The 23,918-nt window shown below is 40.4% G+C and overlaps 2 protein-coding genes across 13 annotated transcripts in view; one reads left to right on the top strand and one right to left on the bottom strand.

Moving 5' to 3' along the window:
• Positions 1 to 23,918, top strand: part of celf5a (cugbp, Elav-like family member 5a) — a 165,454-nt gene that overhangs the window by 13,093 nt on the left and 128,443 nt on the right. For 5 of the 10 annotated variants that reach the window (XM_088395262.1, XM_088395253.1, XM_088395261.1 and 2 more), the window contains exons 4-5: positions 6,189 to 6,254; positions 15,272 to 17,827. In XM_088395262.1, the coding sequence (XP_088251388.1) occupies positions 17,431 to 17,827 (397 nt within the window). In that variant the 5' untranslated portion in view covers positions 6,189 to 6,254; positions 15,272 to 17,430. The other 5 variants (XM_088395257.1, XM_088395258.1, XM_088395259.1 and 2 more) reach the window with 5 other exon arrangements.
• creb3l3a (cAMP responsive element binding protein 3-like 3a) lies at positions 4,528 to 9,762 on the bottom strand. Of its 3 annotated transcripts, none has more exons than XM_088395267.1 (10): positions 9,588 to 9,762; positions 8,831 to 8,953; positions 8,534 to 8,717; positions 8,258 to 8,391; positions 7,240 to 7,350; positions 7,074 to 7,180; positions 6,640 to 6,708; positions 6,383 to 6,467; positions 5,677 to 5,770; positions 4,528 to 5,119 (listed from the first exon to the last, which is right to left on the bottom strand). In XM_088395267.1, the coding sequence occupies exons 1-10, from the start codon at positions 9,606 to 9,608 to the stop codon at positions 4,815 to 4,817; spliced, it is 1,233 nt and encodes a 410-aa protein (XP_088251393.1). In that variant the 5' UTR covers positions 9,609 to 9,762; the 3' UTR covers positions 4,528 to 4,814. The 3 variants fall into 3 exon arrangements, with proteins under 3 accessions (XP_088251393.1, XP_088251391.1, XP_088251390.1); XM_088395265.1 differs by having other exon boundaries at positions 8,474 to 8,717; positions 8,831 to 8,950; positions 9,588 to 9,761; XM_088395264.1 differs by having other exon boundaries at positions 8,474 to 8,717; positions 9,588 to 9,759.

Genomic DNA, 23,918 nt, shown 5'->3' with positions numbered 1-23,918 from the left:
TTTGCAGCGGTTTAATCCATTGTGATTCATTTCTTGGTTTTTCAAAGACCTGGAAAACTCGACATTGAGGTTGTGTCAGGTTTCACAATGAGTCATAGAAGTCTTAAAGGCAGCTGATATTTGAGTGGGTGCATATAAATTGCTCTCCAGGGAATGTAAAGTAATTTTGCTATACTGAAGGGCATCACACTGTATTCTACAGTTTTTCTATCGGTTTGCAAGATAAGCTTTTTTTTCTTCCTCATTTTGCTTCAGTTTTTGAGAAAAACACGTTTGACTACGATGAAAATCGCAACCTGATGTTTACGTAATATTTTGAAATGTGATAAATCAGCGTATTAAATCTCACTTGATTTAATTTCTGCTAGCATCAGAAGTGAATAGAACTTTTTTGTTTGTCTATTTTGCAAGGACACCCTGGTGATTAAAAGTAAACTATTTTGGTGTCCAAAAGACGTACACTTTTTCAGTTTTAGCTTTAGCGTTAGCCGGTTGTGACATTAGTATCTCAAACGAAATGGCCTGAAGTCATATTTAGAGCGTTTACTGGTCTTTGTTTGTTTTAAAACATTGTGCTTTCGTGTTCATGGCTTGATAAAACTTTTAGATTGAGACTTTTTGAAAACAAAAGACTTTGACAGAAAATAGCTGCAGGGGCTTTGATATAATGTGAAGGACGTTAGCTTGTCAGGCTAACTAGCTAGCCCAGGCTTTCTTTTCATTTTTAGTTTTTACTTTTTGATTTATTTCCATTCCCATTAGCTTGGTGGCACTTTTTTTTGACATTGGGCAATAAATACTGGATAACACCGGTATTTTCACCGGTTTTCTACCCATTAAAAAATGTGACTCGCAAAACCCGGATGACAGCACAATTAAAAATGAAAGAATTACTCGATGCATGCGACTTGATGGGATTGTGCCTCGAGCGCTGAGTGCCTCCACGAATATAAGAACAGCGTTCACACTCGTCCTCCTGGGAGCCGAGGCTAGTGCTGAATGTGCACCGCCAAGTTTTTGAATAGCCTCCACAATTCCCTTGATCTTGAACATGAGACCATGAGGTTCTGAGGTTCAGATCTATTAGGCTAAAAGTTATCAGATTTATGGACCTTCTTCTTAATTTAAATATGATAAGCTCAATTATTGAGGTTTGGTCCAGACCATTAGTGCTTCATGACCAAACTCTACAATAGATTCAGGGCCTTTCATCTAATAGGCTAAAAAGTCATTTATTGAATGACATGTGATCTGTTGTACTCATATTATTCGAAATAAAATGTGAGAAAACGATTGTGCCCCTTTCAGAAAGGTTTGAGATAATTTCCTGAATATTCGCCGCTTATACAGGTTGCCACGGACAACGGCATTCAAACCGACCGTCCTCTCTCAATAGGAAAAGTATTCTAGATGGTGCCACTGTTACTCAAGTGGTCTTTTATTTAAATGAAATTGCACCGTGAATGTTGATGAAGCAAATATTCCCAAACTGCTATGCTGCTCTCCAAATTCACTTTCATCGCCTTGCTTCTGTCAGCAGTGGTGTTTTTTTTGTTGTTTTTTTTGGTCGTTTCTCGTCTCCCGATGGGCTGCAAAAAATCTTTCGTCATCTCCTCATTAACAATAATGGACATCCGCATCGGTGTTGGCAATTTATGTCTTGCCTTGTTAATGGGAAAAATACAATCTCGATTTTTCTATTTTTTTTTATTTTCAATGTAGCTAGGTGTTGAAGTAGTTGCAATTATGGAATGTTTTGGGTATTAAAATGATTAATTGGCATCTTTTTTGCTTCTTAAACCAGCCAATCAAATTAATTCAATGCGATCTCTTACTGACTGTAAAATGAACAGAAAACATAATGCGAGTATTAAATAACGTTCTCATTCCTTTAACTGTGTAGTAAATAAAAATGAGGTCTATATTTCAGAATATTTTAAGAAGGCGTACAGCTTCATCCAAAGCCGATTTAAAACGCTTCCCACTCACTCTGCTGCCATAACATTTTGTCACCCGACCTACAGTTGTGATACAGTGATCAGAGGCAGGAATAATTAAAGTGACTTGTAGACATCGTCTGAGTGTCATAGGCCTTAATGAGAATATATTTGCTTCGGCACTATGTGAGCTTTTGTTGTAGTTTAGAATAATGATAGAGCCACTTGGATATTTTTTTCATCGAAGTTTGCTTCTTTGAATTTTGTTTTATCTAAGAACAAACAAAAAGTTGGGAGACTGAAAGGCTTTGGCCCCGATCAACATCTGAAGAGGGTTTAGCAGTCTTAGAAATAAGCAAAAACGGTCATTCTGAAGGTCATGGTGTTTTGAAGACTAAAAAAGAACGTTTTTTTTAAAATCATTATCAGCTCAGCAATCTTAATACCACCATGAATTTTAAATTAAACATGACTACATGACATAGAAAAACCCAAAATGGTCTATAAAATCAGATTTCCAAATGTGTGAATAATTTTGAATAATAAAATCACAATATTATGACAAAAAAGTCTTATTTTACAAATTGTAAGGCAGGTCAGAGAAGTAAATTCATAACAAATAAAAGAAAGAAAATAATCATAATCTTTTCTGGGAATCATGTCAGAGAAATAAATTAATAAAAAAAAAAGAAAGAAAATAATCATAATCTTATCTGAGAATCATGTCACATGAATAGCAACTGCTCAATGCGGCTGGCCGATTAAAGCGACATGAACAAATATTCTCTAAAATAGGCACCGTTGAAAAGAATTCACCCAAATTAATTTCCAGTGTGTCACCGTTAATATCCGGCTGCATGTCACATGGTCAGTTTGATATTTGGATAGCTTACAGATTTGAGCAAAGCCGATAAGTGGCGTCCAGGCTTCAGACAAATGAGGAGCAGTTAATACCGGAGGATGACTAATGAGCCTGATCCCGTCCAATCACCAAATAGACCCAAAGCTTGTAATTACACATCATACATCCTAAACCCGAGAAAACCGAAAATCCTGCTGAGAGTTATGCGTTGTATGTAAGCTAATCCTCGCTATGTGTGTGATTAGAACTGCAGACAAGCAAACATCTGACCAAGGATTGTCCTCATTGGGGGTCAGGCATAAATTGGAGCCCATCTTAACTGATTATAGTTGAAAGGCCACCACTCATTTTTGTTTGGTGGTGTAAAAATGGAAGAAAGTTACGTGATTAGGCTCAAAAGTTTGGCAAACACCTTGGGCGGAAACATAAACGCTCAAATAGTTTCACACTTCTGTCAGGTGTCATCCATCGAGTTTCCTTTGCAAATCCCCCTTTGGCTCAGCCTAATTGGAAAAGGCATGTTGTGTTTGAGGAAGCGTCAAGTTTTTACTGTCTCAACCTTAAAACTTTAATCCCATTTGTAGATTAAAGATGAGCGGATTTGGCCTTTTGACTTTGATGGACAAGATTCGTCTTATGGTTCGCCCCGCTTGGCGGGAGCTTGTCCGGGTGGAGAGGCTCCTCAGAGAATTTCCTTAATCAAAGTAATGCATTCGGATCTTGATCGGAGAAGCTTGTGCCTGAGACACTTCCATCCTGATTAAAACGAAGAGAAAATAACATTCTTCAATTTGCCGTGAAGCTCATCCTAGACGTTCAGGTGGCTCGAACAAAGGAAAGAACCAACCTACAATACGTAGATGTCTGGCAGAGATAAACAATTGAACCTTTTATCTCCATGTATGATGACAATATTTGCATTTTCAACAACTAAAAGAAAATTTTGATTAGACACACTCTTGCTGAGAATGCAAAAGCATTGTAGTGTTAAAATGAATTAAATTGATACTTTCATGGTTTGGAGAAGACTGGAGTGAAGCTATCAGGGAGTATAAAGGCCACACATTGGATTTAATATAATAATAATAATAATAATAGTAGTGGAAAAAAATATTTCAAGAGGAATTATTGAGCAACCCAAACACTTTTATTTTGTCTGGTCATCATGCAGACGCAAGCTTTTCCAATGAGTAAATATGTCAATACGTTGGAATGAAGTCTGGTGATAAGAGCTTGTCTATTCAACCTTTGGCTTAGTTTTCTCCCCTTCTATTGTCCCAGGTGACATATTTGCCCTTTGAGAGATGTCTTGTTTGTACATTGGATCAGCTGCTTCGGCAGAAGAATCGTGGAGGTTGTGGAGGTTTAACGTGAGGGAAGAAAGCTACATGGCACAGTGTTTGGCCACTTTACCTTTCAGAGATCTTTTACTTTTTTTATTTTAAATATACGAATCAATCAATAAAAATGTCTGTGTTGCTTCCCTGATGATCCAATAACATAGTTACATCTAAGTTCATTTCTACTAGGCCATCTCTAGTTGTTTTTATCACGTGTTAGCATTAAGCTAGCTGATCATTTTTGGTTAAACATTTTTTTGTGTACATTTATTCTCTTCTGTATGAGCTTTACAGTAACTGGAAGTGACAAACAAACAGCTTGAAGCAAGCACACTTGGCCTCTTATTTGGAGAACCATGCTAGCGGAGTAAGGACAATTGCTGAGAAATTTGTTTAAAAGTGTGTTTTAATAAGCATCTGGGAGGCATAAAAGTATACAAAGAATGCTTTTTTTCTGTATATTGCTGATTTTTATGTAAAGGTTTGAAACAAATTAAGAAACGTCCTTGTTAGATCACACTTGAAAAGATGTAAGTTGACAGGCAATTTTAGTTTGACATTGAAATGCACACGACGATACAAAAGAGGACTGCAAATGAGAAAAGGGCAAAGAGGACTGCAGAAACAGAATCTTTACGACATGATTAAAAAAAAAAGGTTTCACTGGAGCTTCTTTTACATGTCATCAGCGTTCGGCGGTAAGCCAGCAGAACGTTTGGGATTCAAAGTTACACTTGCTATGTGGCCGGTGACAGGGTCCATGTGGAAATGCCCCAGTGTTTCCTCCTGGCTCCGGTTCGGAGACATGGCGTCCAGTTCTCGGTTCAGCTTCATGTTCCCCATCAGGGCGGTGATTTCCAATCCCGCATCTGCCGGGAATCGCCGGTGCGCCGGCTTCGATTCGTCTTGGGTGGCCAACGGGGGATCGATGACGTGCAGCACGCGGGAGGCCTGCACGTTCTGCAGGGCACGTGACTGGACTGTGAGAAAATGAAGAGGCCAGAATGAAACACACGCAGCTCTGGAAAAGTCGATTATTACAGTTATGGGCTGCCATCTTAGCTGCATTCATCGCCTGTGACAAGTTTTCCCTCAGTTATGAATAGCAAACCAAAAAGTCTGGACTTGCATAATATTTTATTCAATTTGATTGAATTTTTCCCCAAGGCTCCTCTCCGCACGCCATATTGCACATAAAAAAACAAGCAACATCAATAATGAGCCGACTACTCATTTCGGTCAAGGGTGAGCGGCGGCAGATGAGCAAAAAGTGGGCGGGGCACAACTAGACTGATCGTCAGCCAATCACAAGACACTTATTTATAAACTTCCTATTCATATTTAGACCTGCTGACAATTTTAAATCCTCGTTGAACTCAACATGCATATTTTTGGTATGTCAGAGGGAAGGTCATTAAAGTCAGCTATTGAAATTGACAGCAAATCCTCATACAGCTAAAAAAAAAAAATTCTAAGTCGTCCACATGTCACCTTTAACGGTCACGCTGGGAGCTATTTGCCATTCAAGGTTACTCACTTCTGATTGGGCTGAAGTCTCCTTGGCTGACTTTGGTGTCAGCGTAGGGCTTGAGACTCGGGAAGAGGATTAGGGAGAAGGACAGTAGGAGTACCTGAGGGGGATAAAGAAGTCAAAAGGAGACGGGGGAAAAAAAAAAACACTGCTTGCATATTTTTCACGGAATGCATTTAGAGTTAATGTCGCTTAGACAAATAAATGCCACCCTCAAAAATGAAGTTTTCTTATTCCAGTGGTGTGAAGTGACAAAGTACAGATATCACTACTTTATTTGAGTATTTCTTTTTCACAAGGTGACCCTGTGAATTTTGTAGGATTTTCCTTGAATTTTATTTTAAATGGATGTTATTATTTAAGGATCTAGTAATCCCAAATAAGCAGGAAGCACAATGTTGTTGGTGCATCTTTTCTGTGCTTCTCTAGTTGACATCATAACGTATTCAGTGACTGCATTCTGACACACATCCATATCCATTAAAGCTCAAATTTCAAATATTTTTCCCTCCTTATAGCCTTGGGCGGCGTACGCTGTGCTACGGCGCTGATCAAAGACGGAACATGGCTTCCATTCAAAAAAGGTACTTTTAGATTTAAGGATTGTGCTTTTTTTAATGTGTTTTCAGAGATTGTCATGTCATGATTGGCCTTTTATTTGGCTATCAAGATTTTTTTTTTTTTAAATATATATCGGGCGACGAGTTCATACCAACACACACGTCCCGGTCTGGGCCGGCTTGTTCGATGTATTCATGACCAGAGCTTGGAGCCGGCGCAACTGTTCCATTAGTGAACTGCGGAGACAAAATCCATGAAAAAATAATCACAAAGAAGACAATGTAAAATGAATGATGTGAAGACTAGAAGGCACAGGAAGATGTAGGAGAGGTTGTGAGGTGGATGACTCCTTTCGGATTACAGCGTGAGGTCTCGTGCAAAGAAGGGTTCCATTTTATAGTCTCTTACATGTTACATTTCTCCAGCTGAGACACTTTCCGCTGAAGTTCCTGGTTATGTGCGCTGCATGCAGCCATTCTGAAAACACACATACACACAGAAAGAGTACAAGTTATAGCTGGGGGCAGCCCCGTGCTCAAATTGGAAGGCTTGGCAAAATGGTTTAGTTACAACTACTATTCCAAGAGAAGTTATTATAATCAAATGCAGAGTTTGAAAATTAAATTCATTTGCTCTTCGCTGCAAGGCTCAATCACCATCCCACTATGTTAGCGAGATGATCGCTATATTCAGCCAAGTTAAAATTCGATGTCTATAGTCGTCAATGGGAGTGAATGGGTTAACATAGGAAAATAGTTAGAAGAGTTCAAAAGGAATTTTAGCCACGCTACTGCTCAAATGCTCACAGCAATCTAAATGTGATGTGTAATTGAAAAACTCACCTGCTTTCCAATCCGTCAATGTACTCTTTCTTCTTTTTGCGGCTCTCCTGGGCCGACTGCTTATTGCGAATCTTTCTGCGTATTTTCTTCAGGATCCTTTCTTCATACTGATTGGAATAGATTTTATTGAGTGAGTGGTTTGAACTGGTTTGTTCTTATAACCAACCTTGGTTAGTGGTAGTTGGCTGGGTAGAGTCACGCCTTCCTTGGCGAGGAGCTTCTTCTCGTCTTCATTGAGAATCAGTTCTTGAATGGACTGTTGGAACGGCTGCGGAGGCTGGAAGGGAGACGGCACATGTGATTCAGTAGGAGGTGCTGCTCTTGATTACACTTCCTCACTGCCGTCGCCCGATTACAGCTTGCCGACAGTCTCCCTGCGGCCTCTCAAGGCATAGTTAAATTAGCATGCCACTTGCCGCCATTGCTCTCATTCCTGCGCCAAGCCTCCAGAAATCACAGTGTGATGAGCCAAGCGGCATTCTGCCACTCTTCGCCTTAATCAACTGGGCTGGAAAGCTTGGATCAATACTTGATTTTTTTTTTTTTTACACTCCTTGTGTCTGAATAATTAAGATAAAAAGGAATGAAATATTTCCTATATTAATTAAGGACTGGCTGGGCTGCGTCTATTCAGAATGCGTTTTTTTGTTTGCACTGATTTAATTATACTGAGCTGAGAGAAAACAGTGCGAGAATGATGAGAGCAAACAGCAATGTGGAACTTTTTTTCTGATGATTATCTTCTCCAGTAGTTTGTGTCCATGCAAAGTATGTTGTGCTAACCTAGCATTATATGCTAACTTTAAGCCTCAAAGTTTGAGGCCATGTTCGCTTAACGAGTGCTACGATTTTTCCGCTCATATTTTGTTCATTTTTACGATGAGTTTGATGATATCCTGAATGTAACTCATAAAGTAACTTTTAAAATAATTAGTTCAATAACAAAGATTTTTCTAAAGGAGGAATTGTTGATTACGTTTTTCAAGATAACAGTAGCAACACTGAATAATAAAATGGCCGCCGTCGTGCATCTTGCACCAAGTCGAGATTTCCGTTCCTACTGGAGTGTCGGAAACCGCAGAGGATCCATGTATCTTACAGACTCTCAAATATATAAACAGTGAGTCAAAGCATTGTTATCAGCCATAATCCTTCAGTTCGCTCCCCCATTTTGTCTCACTTGCCGGCTCAGTTGTGCCACTCAGCAAGAGATCCTTAACAGTCAGAGACGAGCCGGAGCACGGCGGCTCTCTGTTTACGTCCGCAGAATATTGTGGATATCTCGTCCTCTCCGCGGGGTGCTCGCCTTCCCAGACATCTTCAAAAACACACACACGAATGAAACTAATATCACAATAAACAATCAGTATTGAGTTAGCTAGCAAGTTAACCAAGCTAACTTAGTTTGAAGGACGTTTGGGCCTCCAAGGCCGCTTTGGCCTGTGACCTCAGACCCATACAATGAATATCCTCGGGGGGGCTTTCCGGTCGCTGTGGGCTATCCATCTGATCCGAAGGCGGGTCTTCGCTGATCCCGCTGTCGCTCGGCGAGGGGGACCAGATTGGTGAGCCCGACGCTGATTCTCTCCCACTTAATAAGGCGTTGAGGAAGTCGGCATCCGCCTGTTCAGCTAGCTGGAGCATCTGCTCGGGTGGAAGGTTTGATTATTTTTCTTGTCTTGTATACGAGGCAACATGCTGAGATGATAGTCCGAAAGGAAACGGGCTCTTTGGAGATGATTGACGGTTTTACGCACGTTTGGTTCCTGCTCTGGCCAGTGGTGCTGCCGGGTGCCTTGTTGTTCCGCTTCTTCATGCCGAAGGATTCCATCATTTTGATCAAACAGCCAATCCAGCAACTCCATGCTGTCATACGCCTGCTGTCATGTGTCATTTAAGTTTCCTTTTCTGAAGTCACACTCAGGACAAAAGGCCACGACTGCCCCAGCTGCTTCTTTACTGCTTGATCATGATTTGTCAAGTGTCAGGTACAGTATGTTCCCTGCTCGTCTATATCGGCTTGATGTGTAAAAAGTCACCTTGTGGTTCAAGTTAAAAGCTTTGTGCAGACCCACAGAACCAAACCAAACAATTTTGACAATATCCCCAATAATATTTCACAGAGCCGTATCAAATATTCCATATATTTTTTTTTTTTCCAACTGAAACTGTCAGAAAGATATTCATTAAAACAATATATCTATTCTCTCTGTAGTTGGAACTATAATGAAACTTGGTGATCTTTTGTGACAGCAGCAGTATCAACTTATTGGATCCAATACAAGAGCTGAATCTAAAATTCTCCCTTTGCCGAGATAATAATTCACACTCCCTTAAAAGTATGTGTTGTGGTCATGTCGGTGAAATCGGGAACTGACAAAAAATTCGGACTGATTAATGATCATAGCCGTATCCATCAAACTTTATACTTAGAATCACAAAATAACCTGTAATACTTTTTCACTGTCATATGTTGATATAAATATATTGACGATATTAAACTACAGTATTTACCTGGTCAGAGTAGTGCTCCATAGTTTCTCTTCTTGGGTCGTAAACCAAGGAGACAAAATAAAATCCTGTCAAAATATCCTTTTTTTTTCGTTGAGAAGCTCTGCTGATGAAGACTTTCTATTGAATCACTCAGCTGCTTTTGTTGGGTCCAAAGTTGAAACTCCAACGCAGCACACCCAGTCGGCCAGACTGCTTGTCCCCTATTGGACTAAATCAGATCGAACCCGATTGGCCGCTTAAGCACACACTGGTTTACATCTGGAGAAGGTCTTCACTTGAAGGTGGATAGACCAAAGTCTTGCCTTTTTTATTTCCGTAACTTGTTGTTGACATATTCCTTACGACCTTTGCCATACTTTTGAGAGACAATAGAACAACACAGCAAAACTTTTGAAAGTAAAAGTTATCAAATCAGCAGTGAATTATAATGGCAATTTGAGAGAATACCGGATTCTGATTAGCAAAGCTTTTGGGAATGGGATAAGTGTTTTTTGATGATGTAATTTATTGTTGATGAAGCTTCCAAGATAGCTGCGGCACGACGTAGTGAATCAACATAATCAGTGTTGAGATTTTAGAAGATGAAAAAAAAATTGCTGTCATTTGCTACAGGTTTATGAGTAAGAAAGTTAAAGTTGATTAATTTTTTTGCAAAATTTGAGACAAAAGTATGCTTGGACAAGTTTTTTTTTGTAACCCTGCCAAAAGACAAACTCGATGACTCAACAGCCTGACAAAACAGCAGAACGGGACAAACATAGCCTCCTTGGCAGCTATAGAATTTCGAGGCAGCAAACACGTGTTTCCACATTTAACTTCACAACGCTGCCAGGAAACGTAGGAGGAAACAGCACCAAGTGTCACCACATGATATGAGCATGGAGGTCATGCAATAGCACTGCGAGCAGGTGAAAATGGAATTGAACTCGATTTCTCCGTACAAGGCAAGAAGTCACAAAGTCATGCCCGGGCTAGTTGAGCCATAAAAGAGGACCATTATGTAATGGTTTGATTATCTCCCGGAAGACGGTTCCAAAGGTTTCTGCAATAACTGCATGAGCTAGAAAAGAAAGCACTGCTTTAAAAAAAAAGAAAAGCTTAACTCAAGCACATATGGATTTTTTGTGTGGTTTGCAGCACAAATTTTCAGATTTTTTCCAAACAAACAAACAAACAAAAACATCCTTTAATTTGTATAATTGAGGAATTTCATTTTTATTTATTTATTTATTTATTTTAATAGAAGGTGCCTGCTTTGCTTGTAAACACTAGCGCAAGCAACTAATGAGTAAATTCTCAGTGGGGTGCCCCTAGTGGTACATCAAATAATCAGTTGTATTAATTTTTCATTTTTCCTTTTGATATTTAAAAGCTGCTTGATTTTAATTGTTCAAAACAAGCAGCTTCTATCACGTTAAGGATCTGAAATACGATTCCTCAATTCATATAAATTGCGTGGCATTTTGAAATACAATATATGTCCTCGCTCAACAAAGGTTGGAAAATAAATTTAAACTTTGCATCTCCTTCCACATCTCATAAATATAAAATATGTTGTTCAGATAATAATTTCAGCATCATAAATGCACTCAGATCAGTGCAGTATTATCCTGGCCAGAAAATCCTACCAGCGCAAATCCTCAGGAGATAGCTTTCCTTCCAAATGTGAGGTCAGCAGGTCGACTACGGTGTGAAATATTCATCGAATACAATCCACGAGGAAGCCGATTCACTATAGCACTATTTACAGGATGTCTCGCTTCCTCAGGGAATCCTGCCGCTAGCTAGCTAGCTAAAGGCAAGGCAAAAAAAAACAAAAAAAACATGCATAATGACTCCTTTGTTAGCTTAGCTGTCAATGATGACATTTGACAATGAGCTCTTTTTTGCCATCCGAGCATCACAGATATGTAAAATGAAGGTCAAACGATAACAGGCCTCTAATTGAAAGTTGGGATACAAAATATGCTAACGAGCCTTTTTGGAGCCTCTGGGAAAAATAACAACATGGCATTGAGATGTAGAGATGCAGGGACCCAAATGCCATTCATTAGCCGAAATGCCAGTCTGACAAATGCGGTGCGCTCTGAAGACCTCTCAGGTGCGTTACTTTGATGGGAGAATTCCGGAATATCAAAAAAAATGCTTTAGATCATTTGGGTTTGACTTAGTTTGGACATGTACACAGATGATGATTGAAATATGTTCAAATAATATTACTTCGCTATTTTTATCAACATCTCGCTGAAGTCGTTGTTGCTATTTTTTTGCAAAACTTGCTGCATACGTAAATATGAACCAAAAAATATCTTCCACCAACTAGGTAGCATAGCAGGGAAGATCAGTGCAGCCAGCCATTGCGATGGGATCATTTGCATCAACTCTCATGTGAGTTGGCCTCAACATCAAGGCTGAGCAACTTCTCTGATATGCGTGATGTCACACACGGTAAGAGTCGGTGTCGGTGTGCCGTGATGTTCCACGCTTGTGCTATCAGAAAGTCACAAAGTTTCTGGAAGAAGAAAAAGTTATTGATGAAAGGGGTGGCACAAGGAGACTGGATTTTTTTTTTTTTTTCCACGTGACCCAAAATGGTTTTGATTGATAACATGTTTTCAGAAAATTGTTGCTGCACATGCATTGTTATTTTATTTATTGGCACTTTTGAACGTCGACCTACAGTGAACTCATTATTACAATGGTAGTGACGCACAAACACAACAGGAGAGGAACCGTTTTGCCTTTAAAACAAGACAAGCACCCCCCTGCTGTGCATTGAGCTGTTTTGTTGCATTGATTTGGGCCACGGCACTCAAGGTTGTCTCCATTCATTCTGCACGAGTCTACAAAATAGTGCAATTCAGAATTTATCGAATGGTCGTATTATGTCCTCAAGAGCAAGTTTGCAGAAGCCTCATTTGGTTGTTCTCACGTGAGACATTGTTAAAAACGAGGGTAACCTAGCAACCGGAATCATGTTATTCTGCTTTGTGGGATATTTGTGGGCAATTCAAGTGAGGGTCATTGCCATTAAAGAATAATGATTTTTCTTCCAGCCTTTGTACAGTAAATAAAATAATAAATGAATAATTAATCTTATTTGCATTATTTATTTAGCTATTAATTATTTATTTGTTCGTTCGTTCGTTCGCTCTTTTGTCCGTTTATTTATTTATTTATTTATTTATTTATTTATTTATTTATTTATTTATTTATTTATTTATTATGTGGGTGGGACTTCTGTATCATTCAAAATATTTCTTTTTTTAATATTGCACACTGTACCAATGCCTCTTTTTGCCTCCCTCAAGAGACCACAGTGATGTTTTTGTGCTCCCCAGTTTTTCTCAAGTCTTTTCATGAATTGGTGAGTCACTATACGATCTGTTTCCGCCATGGAGGAATGGCTTTTTGGCCTGTAATTGGCTTCTGTCAGTCGGGAGCTAGTGCTGCAGCTTCACATCGCTACATTTCAAAGCAAAGTTCACTTGATGAGACTTTCATCCCCTGCACCCAATTTCATTGGTCTACCAATGAATTCCCACTCGACCTTTTTCCCGCTGTTTCCACAGATATGGAGGAACTTCTAAAGCTTGATACAGTGGCCTCGCATGCAGTGGAGTTTCCCCTCATCTCAATTGATTTTCCAAGCACGAGTTAGGGCTAATCTTCGTATTACATGTCTTGCTCAACCATGTTAACCAAGATTAAATGAAAAGATTCAGAAGTGTCACAAAGGCAGAGATAAGAAAACATCCTTAAAAATGGTTTTAGACTCTTGAAGAGGATGTCAAGTCCAAAATTTTTGTTACAATAATATGTTTTGTGCACCCCTACTCATCTAAACACGGCATTCTTATTAATATTCCACTTGTGGAAGATAAATTAAGTTGCAAAATCCATCGATTTTTATCCAATTCAAGGGGGCGGCCATTTTGTCATTTTGTCACTTGCTGTTGACTGAAAATGACATCACAGTTGCTTAAGACTCAGTTAATCATGCTCAGTTGACCAAACTGTACTGTTTGTTTTCTTGTAACATTTGTTACAAACATTTCTTCAGTCCCTAATAAATGTAATCCCCAAGTCTTATTTACGAATGACACAAATTCCACCGACTACATTAATCTTGATTAAAACAGGTCCCTGTTTTTAAATAAGGGACGCTGGCGTGAATGCATTTGTGTTTACATGGTGGGAAAAGATTTAACAAACCCAGCGGGGCATTCCTGGAATAAATACAATGACATCTCATGCTGTGGCAAATCTCGCAGTGAGTGACAGCAACACAACTGGGTGGATTACCGGCAGTGATGGCTGCCAAAGAAAATGGCTGTTCCATTTGTGGTCTGCTTGTTTGGGCTCTCGTTGATGCAGATGGTGCTCCTGCAAAATCTACAGGTGACTTGTTGACAAAATTTGACAAAAAGTTGCAATCAGTAGCAACCCAATTATTTCTGTGATTGAAATCTGACTTCATTATTTTTTGCCATCTTTTCATTGATATATTTGTTCCTAATTGGGTTTGACTTATCGACGTCCAAGTTGTTTTTTAAATGAACAAAGACAAAATAACAAATTATGAATTTAATAAATACAATAAAATACTTTCAATCTTTTATATGATGGTAAATACATACTTTTAAATCTAATAAATTGTCATTGTTCTCAATGGGCAACATTTGAACAATTATTTGCTGGCGACAAAAATGAGTGACACTTTTACTCAGTGAGTTGTGGCCTCGGGAAAAATGGAACATTGCCGCCCTCTGGTGGTTCAAAACCGTAAGTAAACGTTTAACTATTTTATTCAGTCTAGCGTTTGTGTCGTCTCACAATTTACCGTACTTTGTTGGAAAAGGAAACAAATTAGACGAGTGATAATAATGGTGAGGTCTAAAGTTGCTGCTCCATAAGGAATACATTTGTTTTGCTAGCATGATGTATAATGTAGCATTGTAGTTAAATTATCTTTTCAAATTGTTATTTTACAACAGTTCAACATTCTCTGTATTATTTTACAGAAATAGTTGACTTCATTTCCAGCCATGGACTATGCATATGATTTACATAATAAGAAGGAGAAAACAATCTTGCGTCTGCGGGTGTTCTTCTTAGGATCACGTTAATGTCACACGAACAGCAGCAGTCCAGTGTGTGACATTTATAGGAAATTGTGTTTGGGAGGAAACACACGGACGTCAAAATGGTAACCTGGACGAGATGACAACAATGGACCGCCTGCTGACCGTTTATCTCTTGTTGTTGCTAAACAATGGTCACAGTTAGTGATAACATTTGTTTGGAAGCGAAAATTAAGCTGTGAAATGCCAAAATTGCTTTCTTAGATCTGGTAACTCCATTTAAGTATGTTACGTGCCTTTGTTTGATGTTAGACAACACAGGGAATTTAGCATTTAGCAAGATATGACATTATTTAATGTGTTTAAATATTCACCATGATTTGATAGGGCACTAAAAAAAGACAACAAATTTCGATTAAATTTAAATTTTAATGTAAACAATAAAACAAAACAATGTAAAGAAAGGGTGTTCTATACTCACTAGCGCCATCTACTGTATTGGATGATGCAATGCTCCAATTGCCCCAATGGCAATGAATGAAAAAAGTTCATCCTTTTTAACATAAAGTGACTAAGTGGAACGTTTTTTTCTCCTTTTAGGCTGTCATGACATGACTGTGAACCTTTGAGATGAGCGCGAGTTGTTCAGCGTTGCAAAACATGCCCGCTCAACTGTGAGGTGACATCCGAGAAAATGAGGCTGCGATGCCGTGACGCCTCATCCCACCAGAGACACCTTTATGCACCACTGACTTATAATGCTGATGAGATGTGAGACAAGTCTGAAGAGAGGAGCAACCGATTACTTCCAGGCTCCACGGACGTTAAGTATAGCATGCACGTTAGCTTCATTGAAGGTTTTGAATCATAGATGTCAAACTCGAGTCCCGATGGCCAGATTTGGATCCAATTATAGTTAATTATTCGACCCAATTTGAGTTACTTTTAAGTGAAGTCAGTTATCATGAACTGATATCATGTTGAATCTTTTTCCTCATTTACTGACATCCATTGTTGTGGCATTTGCAGATAATCGATACAGGGAGTTGTTAGTATTGATTGCGATATAGAATAATTTTACAAATGAGGCAGCTTATGTCAGCGCGCAGATCAACACGCGGACATGCGATGCAAAACGACGCCCTCGGGACAGCCTTTGCCTGTTCCCCACACACTTAAGTCTTCCTGGGTTTAGGAAATCGACCCCGGCTTATTTTCACTGGCCGTCCGGGCTGGTTAACAAACAAGCAAGACTAAAACGGCAGCTACTGAAATTGTATGTAACTTTTTTAGTTGGATCGCTCTAATAGTGTGACCTTTATTGATTTCTTGTCTACGCCTTGGGCCCGGCAAAGCACTAATGACATTGGTCAATAAAAACCATGACGTGGAAGTTCTTTCCCCCCAGCGCCCCCTGACCACTTCCCTAAAAATAGTCGGAGAAGGCGAGACCATTGACAGCTCCGGGGCTCTCGTTCAACTGGAGGGCCTCGGCACATGTAAAACGGGCCAACACGCTGAGCCGTCCGCTTTCGAGTATTTCACTTTCAACCGGGCCCAGCCAGCTCCCATTCAGAAAAGAGGCCTGACACATCCGAGCGAGTAGCTTGCCTCCTTTAATCAATACATTCAGAACGCGGCGGGGCGGGCACCAAATAAAGCCAGCAAATCGTTTGCCCTCTGCGTCTGGCGTGGCGCTCTCTGGGAATGTGCTGCTTAAAGGAATTCCTATTTAAAGGAAAGACATTTACAATTGAACGGCACCCCCGCCACTTCTCAACCAAGACCACCACTTGCGTATCGACTCGACTGTCAATGTCCGCCTGCTGACGTCTTTCTACAGTTGGTTCAATGGAGCAGAAAAGCGAACTACATTCGTCGCACCCGACCGAGACGTTACGGTTTCTGGGACAATTTTGGCATACTAGTAGGGAAACTTTATTTATTACTTTAACTGTGCACTGGTTGGTATCTATCTATCTATCTATCTATCTATCTATCTATCTATCTATCTATCTATCTATCTATCTATCTATCTATCTATCTATCTATCTATCTATCTATCTATCTATCTATCTATCTATCTATCTATCTATCTATCTATCTATCTATCTATCTATCTATCTATCTATCTATCTATCTATCTATCTATCTATCTATCTATCTATCTATCTATCTATCTATCTATCTATCTATCCATCCATCCATCCATCCATCCATCCATCCATCCATCCATCCATCCATCCATCCATCCATCCATCCATCCATCCATCCATCCATCCATCCATCCATCCATCCATCCATCCATCCATCCATCCATCCATCCATCCATCCATCCATCCATCCATCCATCCATCCATCCATCCATCCATTTCTACTAAAATGTAGTAAAAGCTATGACCACTGGGTGTCGCTCAAGAGCGTGTAATATCGCGTAAGTGCGCATCTCTTCCACCATTCTGCTCTTCTGTGCCTTCTTCTGTATGTGAGCCCATGTGAGCGTGTTTGTGCTCGAGAAAGTCAGCCAGGTTTCCAGCTGAGTGCTCTCTCTCTCTCTCTCTCTCTCTCTCTCTCTCTCTCTCTCTCTCTCTCTCTCTCTCTCTCTCTCTCTCTCTCTCTCTCTCTCTCTCTCTCTCTCTCTCTCTCTCTCTCTCTCTCGCCCTCTCTCTTTCTCTTTCTCTCTCACAGTGCGTGCGCGCTTGTGCGTGTGTCTATGTGTGTGTGTTATCATTATTATCCACTCTGCTCCCAGCTCGAGAATGGCCAGATTCACTCAGACTGAAACAAGAAGGCAGAATCCTCCTCCTCCTCCTCTTCCTCCTCCTCCTCCTCCTCCTCAGCAGCATCCCGCTCCACACTCCTCCAGCCTGCTCCTCAGCGGACCGAGCCCGGCACCACTGCTCCTGCTCCCGCACCACCAGTCCCAGTACCACCACCAGTACGTCCAGATCCCACTGCCCAAACCCATGAACGGCTCGGAACCCATTTCACTTCATCCGGAGAGCGGCGCCATGAAGGACCAGGATGCCATTAAGCTGTTTATCGGGCAGATTCCGCGCAACTTGGAGGAGAAGGACCTGAAGCCCCTCTTTGAACAGTTTGGGAAGATCCACGAACTGACAGTTCTCAAGGACCGCTACACCGGCATGCATAAAGGTACGTTGGGCGACTCTCCAGCGCATTGTGCTCGGGAAATATCTTCTTAAAACCACATTTATGCTACTTTTATACATTTTCATTTTTGGCGAGATGTTTGAGTTTCGTCACGTGACGCTTTAGTTCAGCAACGTTTGCACGCACGTTCTTCCCGGCCAGCTCCGCGATGATTTCATATCTTTTATATCCTTTTGAGAGCGATGAGTGGTGTTATTTTATTGCCCCCCCCCCCTTTTTTTTTTCAACCCCTTTTGAACACGCTCTTAAGTGGGGCAGAGGCGCTTGGAAAGGATACATTTTTAAAGAGCCAGTGCCATCTTTTCATTATTTATTCATCCATTTGCGTTCTTTAACATCATTGAGCCCCCCCCCCCCATATAGATGTATAGATATATATAGAGTGGCTGCTAAAATCAGTTCAGAGGCATATAACATGCCCTCCCCACCCCTCAAAGTGTGACAAGATGACTGATGTCACAGCGGAAAATGGACCCCCACCACCATCACCATGCCGTTGATGCCGGAGTGGGAGGCAGCACGGGTGTAAATCCACGTTGCTCTGCACTGTACACACTTGACAACTTCCACCTTCCGTAATGAAGTTGGTTACCAAGGGTAGGCTTTACCGTGTAAATCACCATAGGGGGGATTTGAGTGTGGCTGGGGGTTCATTTGTTTAAACAACCCTTTTGCAGTCCATCACTGCATAGTGGATGTCTCCATCCTCATCATCATCATATTTTATTTTGGAGAGGTGGGGAGACCTTTACTTGTACAAAGCATTTAAAAGTAATAATACAGAACAGCATTATTGGTACTTGTCAATTAAAAGTGGAAATTAAAAAAAATAATAATGAGACAAATTGCTCCCACATAATCAACGCTTATCATCTTTTTAATACTTGTTAACAACATTCAGTACGCTTTTAATCAGGTGTGAGACTATTTAGGCACTTTGGTAGGTGCTGCTGTTTTGGTTAGCAACTGAGTTCAAATGAGCAGTTTTTGCCACAACTTAACAGTCGTACATAATAAATACGATATGTTGACCTCAAAAAGAATTTCGAAAAAATTAATCTTACTTCACACAATGACTTTTATTGGTTTGTTCTCATTAGGTTGGTGGTGGGCACTAAAATCCAAAGCGAAAGCAAAACGGTAGCAGACATCACTCCCCGGGACTTCTATCTCATTAAGTTCTTAGATGACACAAGGACCTCGCTCTCCATTTGCTATTCCACGCACAAGCACTCACACACTTTTCATTTATTCATTCATCGTCGTGTGATTGCGCGCTCGCGTGTGTGCAAACACGTACAGAAGTGTCATTGCCCCGCGTTGCGTAATGATTGCACTATTTAGCTGTCGAGTGATTGTGGCTCCATCGCTAGCGAACTTCAGCTTCTTAAGTGTGATTGGATGGAGAGGAGAGGAAATGGCGCTTTGAAAGGCAAACCGCTGTAGGTTGGACACAATGTATGGATATAACGATATGTTGTGTTGATTGTGTTGTTTTCTACACTCCTACTTAAGTATAGTTTTTAAAAGACAACTTGGTGTTTCCTAGAGTTTAATAGAAGGACCGTATAATCACTATAAATTGGTCAAAACGTTACAGGAAGTCAGCCATTTTGGTTTGAAGCAACAATTTTTAGAAGCATTTTGATCATTTTTAGAGGACCAACAAAAATTCAACCCCATGCTAAATGTGGGTGGAGCATGTCATCAAAAATTCCACTTTTAATAACCCTGTAAACATAAATTTTACCCAAAATTGGCACATTTGAATGATAAGAAAAATAAACGAGTTGCTAGGCATCAAGCCCGTTAGCTTGTGTGACCGTTAGCTTGTGCGCTAACAGGAATCCAGGTCTTCGCTAGGTCAGCATTCTGGTGGCAGGCTCATCACCCGTCCCCAAAAAAATAACCACACTAAGCTGTTCTGTAAACTGTGGCAAGTGTGGTTAACTGTCCTTCTAAATGCAAATCAAAGTGACTTTCTATTCCGTTAGAGGCTAATTAGGTTTGTGTAAGCAACTTACCAACTGACAATGCCTATCGTAATTAACGATACACAATCAATCTTTTATGTCGTTGTCCATCTCTTACATAATATTTTTGTGCTGTAAATGACGGTATTATGCAAAATGGATTACACGGTATGGATCCTGATGGAAATAATAGTTCTCACCCTCACAAGGACACACTCACAGAAACGCACACAGACACACACATCAGCAATTTGCAGTTGTTCTGCACTTCTGATTGCAATTTGGTCCAACTTGTCCTTTTGTCTGTGATTTCCTCGCGTGTATTTTGCCCGTGGTAATCCGCCAGGGAGAACACGGAATTAGTTTGTAAAGCGCGATAATAATGCATGGCCATAATAAGTTGACTTGGGAGGATTAGCAAAATGTGCATTGTCTGAAGCGGCGCTCCCTTGGGTGTTCAGCCGGTTGCCTCCCTAAACAGTGGCTGCCTCTGCCAATTAAATATTCCGTCTAGTCTGCCTTCTCCTCCTCCGATGATTAATTCTGCCCGCGACGTCCGAGGCCTGCCAATTATCGTTGCCCGATTGGTATTAATAGGTAAAGGGTTTCCTCATGTAGAATACATCATAGACAGAAAAAAAAAAAAAAACTGCCTTTGGCTGCAATTATAATTGTCGGAGTGTTGTTGATGCGCACATATTAAATGCAGGAGATTAATTACGATAAATATCTTTGCGAGATATGATTTATATGTATGGACAAGCAGGCATGGTGTGATGGGTTGAAAAGAAATAAATGTAGCATATGAGGGAAGGCAAGCTAGCTTCTTAGCTTGGACAGACAGACAAACAAAAAGACTCAAAAGTGACGATATCAATCTGAGACAACAATGGCCGTGCTTGTTTTCATGCAATGAGGAAAGCCAGCAGAGTTATTGCCTTAGATCGCAGTCAAGCCGGATCATATAAAATCATAGAATAATCTAATGAAATATTTATTTGAGTTTTTATTTTGTCCCCCTCCCTCGCCCCCTTCCGAACCAGTGCAGTGGATAGTAGTGTTTCTCTGTGGGCTGCCACTCCTGATAAAACAAATAAAAATAAACAATCGGGGATATAAAGGGGAATGAAAAATATGCATGCCTGTACATGTTGATATGGAATTGAATTTAATGTAGAAATTCAAGTTTGATATGGCTCGCATGGTGTGACAAGGATATCTCAGGGAGTCTGCCAAACAATATATCTATTTATACACCCCAAAGTTTTTTTAACAAATGCTGAGATAGATGAATTATTTGTTGCCTACAGGGAAAGGTGGAAATATGGGAACAAAATCCTGGGAAAATTGGAAAATACCCAAAAGTCAATTATCTGGCTTGGCCCCTGGCGGGTCCAAGCACATTTCAGTGGGGGGGGCAGTGCCCCCGCGGCCCCCCTCTAGCGCCGACAGTGCGCGCAGATCTCCCCCAAGGCTGAACAATAATACCAAATAGTGGTGGCCACCAGGAGGAAATTACAAGCTGACTCAGCTAAAAACTGTCCCAGATCTCCTTCGATGTCATTCCACTCCACCACTGTAGGTGGTGGTAAAGTGCCAATCAAATGACGCAGATGCAATATTCAAAATCTTTTACTAATAAAATGCTATGTTGTAATCTCATTTTATATTTGTACTGCTACAGTAGACCTGCAGTTTCTCGTCTTTGCATCACTAAGGCGCTTAAAATAATCTTAAAATGCTTTAAACCTTTGTGGCAAATGTTTAACTTTAACTTTAACTTTAACAACCTTACGTTTCAAAGTGTTTCGACGTTGGAGATTAAAACGTAATGGTATCTTGTCTTCAAACATCTGCAAATAACTTGCCTGTAAATATTTGGCACTGGCAACATGTTCAATAATGAATTTTCTCCGGCTCATTCATCAGTGTCTCGTGTCACTTGGGCTCATCTCTGCGCACGCCCCCCCCCCCTTTTTTTTTTTCTTTTTTTAAATCCAGCTCATTTGATGTATTTTTTATGCGACAATCGCGTGCAAAACTGGAGAGCAGTTAGACTCATTTCCCTGCGTGTGTCTTTTTGTCATTTACAGTGTGGTGAGCAGCGCGTGAAAAATAACCTTCTGCAATGTATTCACAGTGTCTTATTAAAGGACAGCAAATTAATTCCGTCATAGAGGATGCCGGGTCGTCTTATTTTTGGCGGTTCACTTATCTCATCTGAAGGTGGACTTGGCAGAAGCGCGCCGCATTCTCATTCACGCTCAAAGGTCACCGCTGTTTTCTTTCGTCGACACAGAAGGGAAGCCTGTCTGTTTTGCATGCTTGGCCTATCAGAGAGGACCATTGCCTTCAGAGCGAGAGGAGGATGAAATGGGGGAGGAGGTGGGGTGCATTTCCAGAACAGCGTGAGCTCTTTAATGTCATGTCGGAGCCCGGCTTGATTCATTTCGGAAGATGAAGCAACTAGGGAGAGTGGGGGGAGGATTTTTAAATGCAATGTTTGGTGCTGTACTTTAAAGTCATGCAATGGAAAAATCTCGAACTTGATGGTTTTAAAAATGGATGCATGGATGTTTGTGTTTGCTTCGTTGTCAATAGAATCAGATGAGGTCTTCAAACCTGGTTATTGGTTTCCTGGAGGATTTTTTTCTACTTCCTGTAACACACCTGATTCTATCTGGTCATTTGAATATGGTGTGTTGCAACAGGAAGACAGAGAAAACATCCAGGAAGAGGAGACCCCAAGTTTAGGTTTTATTTTTGGAAATAATGATTTTGAGAGAATCCTAATGGATCAGTGACACAAGAGTGCAGCTTCTTGCCATTGCAGGAAGTTGCTTAGTTCTTTCCTTCCATTGAAAAATACAGGTAAGGTCTATTTTTTTGGGCCTCTGTGGTTAGCTAAAAAAAACAATGTTATTTTATGAGGAATTAGAGATGTGGATTTGACAGAAATCGTAATGTTTGGTTATTTGTCTGCAAGTGAATGAAAACTATTGAAGGTTTTTCTTGGGATGTTGTTTGTGCTCCTTGCTATTAGCTGACACGATAGCTTCTAAGCTAGCAACATTTGAGTTTTGTTAGCTATGTTAGCAAAAGCACTTTGCCATCATAAATTGTGGCTTATTTTTTAGCAGAGAAGATGGAGGCTCATTTCAGTTCTGAAAATGACTTCTGAAAATGAAAAGCTCCCGCGCTACACTCTGCAGCTATGAATAGAAATTGTGTGGTACTTCAAAAAAAAAAAAAAAAAGGGTTAAGCTGCTGTCCCAGTGCTGCTGGCATGACATCACTGATTGGCTTCCAGCATTCTCCAAACTGCTCTTACACTATCCATCCAACCAAGCATCCATCCATCCGTCCCAGTAATTGGCAGATCAGTGTTTATTTGGAGCTCGCTCTTGTTTGAATGCAAAATATATGTCAATGCAATTAGCACCCTGAATTCTGCTTGTTAGAGCGACCATTCGTGCTAATTAGAAGCCCTCTCCAGCTCAATGATGAAATAAGACAAAACTTTTTTTTTTTTTTTAGTAATACAGTCAGGAGGATTAGTGCCTTTACCCTTCTTTCCTCTTTGTCACAAGACTTATTACTTCCCTCTCCCTCATGTCTACACAATCTTTGAAGCGTCGTCTTTAAAAGGTAGCTTTCAATTTGCTGAATCAAAGCGACCGAGCACCTGATCCGATTGTTAGCAGACAGCTTGACGCCCGCCGGTCATCCGCGATCGCACCTCCTGTGCTCTGATCAATCGATCCTTCCTTGGAGGTTTAAACGGCTCATAGGCGGCGCGCATCGGCAGGAGCGTCACATCTAATAAACCTACCTCGCAACTGAATACACTGCTAGCTCACTGCTTAGTATGTTTGCTGTCACTGTCAACACTGTGGTGATATTTTTCTTGGTATTTTTTTTTTTTATCGAATATTTTTAGAATCGATTAGTCTTGATATTTAGTCGATTAATCGAATATCGGATAATATTTTATCTTACATGACATACATCTACGCCATAGTTTAACCAAATAAAAGCATACGTTTGCAAATGTTTTGATTAAACACAAAAGATGATCATTATTGATTCCCAAAAAAGAA

This window comes from Syngnathus floridae, chromosome 13 (assembly GCF_059516105.1).
Source record: "Syngnathus floridae isolate MCC-2025c chromosome 13, RoL_Sflo_1.0, whole genome shotgun sequence".
NCBI lineage: Eukaryota > Metazoa > Chordata > Actinopteri > Syngnathiformes > Syngnathidae > Syngnathus > Syngnathus floridae.
Note: the sequence above shows the minus strand (reverse complement) of the source record. Positions and strands in the feature narration are given on the sequence as shown.